This window comes from Athene cunicularia, assembly GCF_003259725.1.
Source record: "Athene cunicularia isolate RWA chromosome 9 unlocalized genomic scaffold, athCun1 chr9_part1, whole genome shotgun sequence".
Taxonomy (NCBI): Eukaryota; Metazoa; Chordata; class Aves; order Strigiformes; family Strigidae; genus Athene; species Athene cunicularia.
In genome coordinates, this window is record NW_020799110.1 from 13,933,133 (window position 1) to 13,941,336 (window position 8,204).

Genomic DNA, 8,204 nt, shown 5'->3' on the forward strand with positions numbered 1-8,204 from the left:
ACAAAAAGTAAGGACATTCTTTTGAGTATGAATGAGCATGATATTTGTGGTCAGGCAAATTCTGTGCTAATTGGTCCATACAGAACCTTGAAACAGGTAGGGAAATAAGTTTGTTTCCTTCGCAATTTGCTTTGAAAGACCTTTGGAGGTTGCTTAGCCACTAACACAGAATTTTTTCAGCAAGTAAATGGAAATGTATTAGCTGTCAGGATATAATCTGTCTGGAAAAACTTCTCTGCTGGAATAGTAGAAAGCAGTATGTAGGCTAGTGTTGAGCATAAAGGGGCTCTGGAGGCTATGCCTACAGGAGAGTTCTGGCACTTCAGGCATGCAGCCTGTTGTTCAGTGAAAGTGAGCATATGTCCAAGAAATAGTGGTCTATTCCAGCTGCATCATTCTGACCACTGTTTAAGTTTTATTGAATAGATTGGACAAAGGAAGCATTAGACAAAGCCTGTGTCATGCAAAATTTTCAAAGAGATAATTACAGATATCCCTTTTGATTTAAATACCCATAAATCTGTGATGGTAGGAAGTGTTCTAGTACATCTTTGATTTGCTTTATCTATCTCCTTCTCATTCAGGATGAATTCTGAGAGAGAAATAAGCTTACACTTACGCCAAAAGGCAGAAGTACTCTTGTGGTGTTACTTAGAGGGTAGTACCACGAATGCTGGACGTACAGGCAACTGATGGTTTCATAATGACTTTGTTTACAGACGAGATGTCAGCTCAGAAGATGAGTCTGAGGAGGAACCAGATCCAGGGCTCTTCCAGGGCTGCAGTGAAAATGAGCTGGGGCACGTAAACACAACTTCAAGATGTCAAATCCTGACTGACTCAAATGGTCCTTTCTTAAAGTGTCACTCTACAGTTTCACCAGATTTCTATTTCACGTAAGTGCCTACTGCAGACAGTTGTTCTCCCCATTTGCAAAATTATTTTGGTGATAGTTTCTGACAAGAACTTTGCATCGTCAGTCTCCAGGGTGTTAACAGGAATTGAGGACAGTAATTGTTTTTGGAGAACTGGGCCCAGTGATTCCATTATTGATATATTTAAATCCCCTTATTCATTTTTAAATAATAGTCTTTCCATCTATTTAGAGTTTCGCTTTTCTATTAGTTCTAGAAAGTAGCTTTCCTCTTTTCCTACACAGATGAAACAGCAGTATTAAGCCTACCTGTAGGCTGGAATTTCCAGTGTGCTTACAGTTCTCATCCATATTCAGTGAGAATTTAGTACCTGGCTCTACTAGCTTCATAAAATCTAGCCTTCATGCTATAGCCACAGAGGCTGAAGCTGTCAGTGACACTTCTTGATTTTTTTTCATGGAGAAATGCAAAAAAACAGATTAGTGAAGAGTAACTAACCCAGTGTCTTCAAGAAAGTTGCCTCTGACGTGTTTCAAGGCTGCTCTGGTCTCATTCATATACAATTCCTATCACCTAATTTTGAGCTTTACAAAACCTGTTGATTCATACCCACATCATCATTTATCCATTATCAGTCACAAAACTGCAAGTAGCTCCCACATTTTTAGTCATGTAGTTGTACCTAATGTTTAAAGATACATAATGTCCACCTCAAAGTCCATCTTAGCTATGAGAAGTATGTGAAGGCATCTTAAGCCAAATAAACTGGACCACTGGCTTCAATGTATAAATCCTGATTCTTAACATAAGCCAAATTTTCTCCTCACTCTAGAATTTGGTTGGGCAGCCTGTTCTACCTTCTTAGTGGTTGCCTGATTTTTCTGAGGTGCTGCATACTTGCAGAACCCACTTGTCTCAGGTCTCAATGCTACAGAAAATCAGGCCCTGAATATTCAGATGATGAGCAAACCTGAGAAGGTAGCAGTGGCAAACAAACACTGGGTAAAACAGAATTTTGTGTCAATATTCAAGGCATATGATCATAGGGAGGGCACCCATGTATTGAAAGAATTGTGTAGTCCAGCTATAAGACTTAGCAGCACTAAAAAGTACTCCATAAGCAAGATGCAGCCATGATAGCCTAAAACAGAAGCAGGCAGCAAAGAATAACTTACTGTGACAAGCAGAAAGGTACCTGTTTATTGCTTGTTCATATATGAATACCTTGCATGGCAGCAGCAGCTGCACAACAAATGACCTGATCTTTCCAGTCATGTGGCTGCAGTTTGTTTATTCTTCTGTTTTCCTGTCAGCCAGGCACAGGAAAATGGAACTAACTCAGAGTCAGACAGAAAAGCAGCTGAAAATAAACAATAACAAAGATATTGGGAATTAATGCTTTCTCATGTTGCACATAGGAGCTGCCTGTTTGATATGTGTGTGGAAGGAGACGAGGATGCTACCTTATGTCGCAGTCTGGAGGAATACGTGCTGGCTTGTCAGCAGCAAGGAGTCAGTATGGAAGGCTGGAGGCAACAGACAGTTTGTGGTAAGCACAGGAAGAACCAGAAAGTACGGTTTCTGCCTAAAGGACTCCCAAAATCTGAGATTTGAGGCTTTTCCTGGACGCACCATGTATCAGAGCTTCTCAGAGAGTAAAAGCATGTTGATTCACGCTTCAATCCCTGTTCACGGTTTAGCATGCACACTTGCTTTTCTGGCCTCTCTTCTGTGTCCTATGCTGACGTTTTCATTGAGGTCCCAGCTTAGAAAGCTTTTAGGAAAGTGGAGCTGTCAGTTTTATGTGAGAAAAAAATGTCCCCATTCCCAACTGGACAAAAAAGTTAAAATTTTGGAGACCATCACAAGCCACAGATCTGAAGTAAAAACATTACATTTAAATTTCTTTTTCAATCTACAAAATATACTAATTCTCCTTTTTGGCTGTGAAATTTCAAGATAAAAAAGATTCAGCTGAAAACTCCAAAGCTTTCAGACTAAAAAAATGCTGAAATAGTACTTATAATAATCTTAAACCTTTTTCGTAATTTTTTTTTCCAAGTTGGGAGATTCATCAAACCATACTTCCCCTGCGTCACTCATGACCAATGATTTTGCATTCCTGGTGAAACACCATTCCCAGAGTAGTGAAACAGCTCTGGTACTTGCAGGGATGTCTGCCCTGAATGTGTAAGACGTTATCTGAGATCAGTGAACACCAGGAATGAGAGCACATCATACAAATAGCTTTGACAAGGCATTTCCTGACTTTGGAGCTATTTACTTATAATTTCAGTATTATTATATATGTATGCACATCTCTGTGTATGTGTGTCCATCATATTGCCTCCTACAAAATGGTAACGGCTTCTGGATCTCAAAGGGCATTGTGTAAGCAAGGCACAGCAGCCCTGCTATAACTGGACTCTCATTTTTACAGGTATATCATGTCCTGCCAACAGCAAGTATAGCTCATGCATGTCTGCATGCCCAGCATCCTGCAATGACTTGACCAGCCCCTCTGAGTGTGAATCACCTTGCGTTGAAGGCTGTGAATGTCTCCCTGGCTATGTTCTTAGTGATTTTGACTGTGTGCCTTACAAACAATGTGGCTGCACATACCTTAACAAATATTATGAGGTACGATCTCTCTGTGGGTCAGACAGCTCCCACAGCACCAAACAATATTTTCTTCTGCTAATTATTTTGACAATCCCCTTGTTCTCCTCAGCATGTAATTTTGCATTAGAAACCAAAGCAAATGTTTAATAAAATTCTGGTCTCTGGAGGAACGGAAGAGAGAGCAGATCACCTGATCTGCCTCTGAAACTCTGTCTGCCAGAGTACTCAAGGCAGGCACTTGGAGAATGTATATGATTACACTCTGACCTCCATGTTAATTCTTCACCTTTACTGCACTCAATAATAGCCTCATAGGCTGTAAGGTTTACAACACAGTGGTTACAGAGAAATTCTATCAGCCACTGTGGTCCCTCTCCTCTCAGTGAAGATCGGTATAGGCAGGGTTGAGAGTCTATAGAGTTGGACATGATGACATGAAGATAGTCCCAAACTAGGCTGGATTCTGAGGATTATGGACAATCCTCCATTGTCACTGCAGGATAGAAAAGCTTCATAATCTCGTAGATTTCTGTTTTAACACTTGAGATCTGGTACGGAAAAGGCCTAAAACAGTAAAGATTATTTTATAGGAGAAGGATGACACTATGAACGGGTGGCACTTGCCAGAAAAATGGCACATAGCATTTCCACACTGCCTTGGAGGCATGATGTGATGCATCTGCCGCTCCTTTATCTCCAGCAACAGTTTGACACTGTTGTTTGCACATGTACCCCACCTGAGACTAGGAACTCATATCCCAAACTCTTCTTTGCCTTCTTTCTTGGACCATCCTTGAGTTTCAAAGGGCTGGAATAGTAAACTTGCTTTCTTTTTTGTACAAATTACTAAAAAACCCCTGAATCTGCCCTGTCATCATTCATCATGAAGGCATCAGGGAGAGCAGCATGGGCCCCCAGTGCCCCATTCATGGGTTTTCTGGCTGATTTTATTTGATATTTTTTAATATTTAACCGCTGTCTTCCAGATTGGAGAAATATTCACAACTGATGACTGCTCACAGAGATGCCAGTGCACAGAAAGCTCCACTGTCTCCTGCTCTAATATAGTGTGTGGTTCTGATGAAATCTGTGGCATTTCAAACTACAGTCGTGGATGCTACAGGAGTGAGTCAACCATTATCACATTATCTTTGATGCTAAGAAGTCTTGATTTACTGCTTATAGGACATCAGCTGGGTTGGGGGTAGTTGCAACAACAAGCGTACAGAAGGAAAGCATACCGTTGTTTCTGATGTTTCATTGTAGAAACAGTGTTTCTTTCCTTTATTCCTGTTTCAAGTACAGGTAATGTGCCTTAAAACACAGGGCATGTCCAGCATTAGGAGTCGGTGTAATTTGAGCAAGAACAGTTCTTTCAAGGTTGGATTAGCTGAGAGTCTGAACTGTTTCTCCTCCCTTCTTGCTAGGTGGACCATGTATGCCGAATCCTTGTAAGAATGACGGCGTTTGCTCTGAAACTACCAACAGCACCTCTCTCCGCTTCTACTGTGAATGTTCAGAACTGTACACAGGACCAAGCTGCGAGGCTGAAAAGATAGGTAATAAAACTATTTTGGGTTTCATTTTCTACAGTACACACATCACTTTCAAAAATGGGTGTCATTATGTAGAAAACTGAGCTCACTCTTCATTTCCATGCTGTAAATTAGTAACCCAGGGGTGAGAGGCTGTGATTATCCAAGTGGAAGGGTCCAATCCCCCAGTGGATGAGGTGCAGGACAGCAGGGCTCTGTAGAATACACAGGACCTGGGTCTGACACAACTCCAGAAAGCCACATTCATCAAAGAACACAGTATAAACAACCAGACAGACAGGGGTTGAGAAAAAATTTCTGTTCACAGTATGGTTAGCTTTCACTGACAGGGCTCTCATTTCTTCTTCAGCTGAAGACCCTCCCACACAGGATCCTGAGGACCATACAGTTGCGATCGTTGTTGGAGTTGTGGCTGGTGTAGTTGTTATCATCATTCTCATCTCCTCTACAGTATACCTGTACAGGTAAGGCTTTTCCCAGCTTTGCCACATTCAGCAGAATCAAGACCACAATCCTGATCCTTTTAGCACCTGTAAACCTCAAAACTCCCATTAGTCACATACCTGCGGGACCAGAAAAGAACCACAGTGTTCAAAACCTCCTTTGAGGTATGTGATGGAAAACTTAGCTTTTCCTACAGAAATGAACATACGCCATTTCCTTTACACAGGGTATATGCATCACTATCACAAAACTTGGGTTTCTCCAAAACTTTACTTCATTCATGCTCACACCATTATTTGACCTCTCACTACAGCTAAGAATAGAAATTAAAAATGGTTGTTCTTTTTTTTTTTTTTTTCCATTGTACAGAAGGAAGAGAAAGATGGATACAGCTGCAAAATTAAGGGATTCTTCTTTGAAACAGTCCAGGGATGTACTGGATGCCAGAGTGTATGAGCAAGATTATGGCTGCATTGTGAACACTGCATTTGATCAAAATGAATCCCGAAATACATACCTATAGTTGGCAATATTTTTCCAATTCATTTGTATTACTTTCTGCTCTTGTATTTTAATAGTATTTCTAACACTTTAAGAAGAAATAATAGTAAATAAATAATTGCATTTGGTGAAAACCTTTGAAATTGTTCTTTGAAAATATCTCTCAGATCTCGTGTTGTAGACCCCAAGTGAAATATGTCCTGACTCACGCAAGAGACTGTGTTGTCTTCAGAGATTCTTTGAAAAACACAAAGTCCAGACAGACTCTGCCTACAAAAGTGTGTGGCACACCATCACGTACACACCTCTGACAGATGTACGAACCATAGACTGATGCAGTTAAAATTAATAAGAGCATCCCAGGCAGGTCTTCATGAGATCATCCTATCCAAATCCTTCCACGAGGAGGGGATTAGCTGAGCTGGACACAGTTCTTACTCCTCTTCTGGCAAGCATGTCCAGCTGAGGAGAGAAATCCGTAAGACACTGAGCTCATCTGGTGACAGGTGTAGTAAAAAGAATGACCCCTATTGTTCCCCAAGGTGGGAGTGCCGGACTGGAAGAAGTGAATGTCTGAAGGAGAGTTGCCTCCTTGCTGTGGGGGCAGTGAACAAGAAGTAGGGCTGTCATCAGCTCCCTGTGCCAGAGGCTAAGCAAGAACATAGCTTAACAAAAACTTTCTGAAGAATAAGATCCTGTCATAAACTCTCCTTGGGGGGTCTTCGCATACTCAGAAGCTGCCACACTCATCCATGTGGGTAGAGATCTGCACCAGCTCACTCCCAGACCATGCTAAGGACCCCCTACAGCAGGCGACCAGAGGTGTTTGTGGCAAGGGCTGATAAAGTTCAGTGTGCGAGACACCCAGCCCATGACAAACCACTCACAAGGCTCGTGGCAGTGGGGCACTGCCCGGGCCTCGTCCATGCCCTGAACAAATTTCCAGTGCCATAAACGAAGCTCTGAGATGTAAGAAATGCACCATTAAGCTTTCTCTGATGCTTTTCCTGTTCTTTGCAGGTTCATTTCTGACTATGGTGAGGAACAGTGTGGGCTTCCCATTGTTTCTGCCATAATGCTGGATATTATTTACTTACCCTTTCTCCTTTCACTTGCATCCGTAAACTCATGTGTGCTGTTACCCAGAAAAGTATTTGTAACTCCATGAACAGTTAGGTGGATAAAAGGCATTTTATTCTGGTCCATTCAAGAACATGCCAGCCGTCCATACATGCACAGCACAGCTATTTTGGAGAGGATGTGAATGGAAAGGGGCTTTCAGCCATTACATAATGAAAATGAACCAGCGCGAGAGACCTACTCGTGCACAAATGAACTGTCAACCTTATGCTGGAATTTCACTGTGATTATAAAAGCATCTTTCCTGCCTGTTCAGCGGCAGCTTCCTCTTTCGCTCTCGCACTTGCTAACTGCGATTCTGTGACCATTGAGCGGGGCTGACCGCGCTCGCCTCCCCTCGCACTCAGTGAGAACACAGGCCAGTCCCTACCCTGCAGGATCCCAGTCCCGGGCTCTCCCGAGCAACAGGGCCCAGCTGCGCCCAGCTATTTTTTTTTTTTTTTTTTTTTTTTGTCCAATATGACAAGAATTGCCTTGACTTTCCACTGCAAAGCTTTGCAAATACTTCAGACTCGAAACGTGGTGATACAGAAAGCAGGATTGCAATTCAGTGCTCCACTGAATTAACTATTCTATGTCGGTAGAAGCCAGAAGAATGACAAATCTTCCACTGCTCCGATATTTTAAATCGACCAGCTTGCTCGCCTGACTTTTGAAATGCTGGGCTGTAAATACCTGCTTAGTTCAACTCGCCCAGAGGATGGTTTTAGTGAACCCTTCTTTTTAGCATACTGTGCCGGCAATAGCCAGGGGGACAGCCCTACCTCACCCCTCGGCTCAGGGCACTTGCTGCTCATAATCACGAGACTGCTCTGTTGTCCCGAAGGGAATTCCTGGGCCACAACATGAAAAGCCATCCTAGAAATCTCTTTGCCCTAAAATGGCCACTAGGATTTACTCTGAGCTCTACCTCCTTTGCTCCTCCTCACCAGCAAAGAAATGAAACAGCAGAAGCATTGCCCTCCCTCTCCCTCCCCTTCCTCTCCCCTCCCCTCCGGTTTCCCGGCGAGGGGTGCTCACTGACCCCTGGGCCCGCAGGGCAGCTGCCCCAGCTCGCTGGAGACCC

The 8,204-nt window shown here is 42.7% G+C and overlaps 1 protein-coding gene across 1 annotated transcript; it reads left to right on the forward strand.

Moving 5' to 3' along the window:
• The first annotated feature begins 2,051 nt into the window (after positions 1 to 2,051).
• Positions 2,052 to 6,873, forward strand: LOC113483609 (zonadhesin-like). The gene is made up of 6 exons (XM_026855295.1): positions 2,052 to 2,424; positions 3,316 to 3,515; positions 4,484 to 4,622; positions 4,925 to 5,056; positions 5,403 to 5,517; positions 5,867 to 6,873. Exons 1-6 carry the CDS (start codon positions 2,271 to 2,273, stop codon positions 6,018 to 6,020), a joined length of 894 nt encoding a protein of 297 aa, XP_026711096.1. The 5' UTR covers positions 2,052 to 2,270; the 3' UTR covers positions 6,021 to 6,873.
• Positions 6,874 to 8,204: the final 1,331 nt, after the last annotated feature.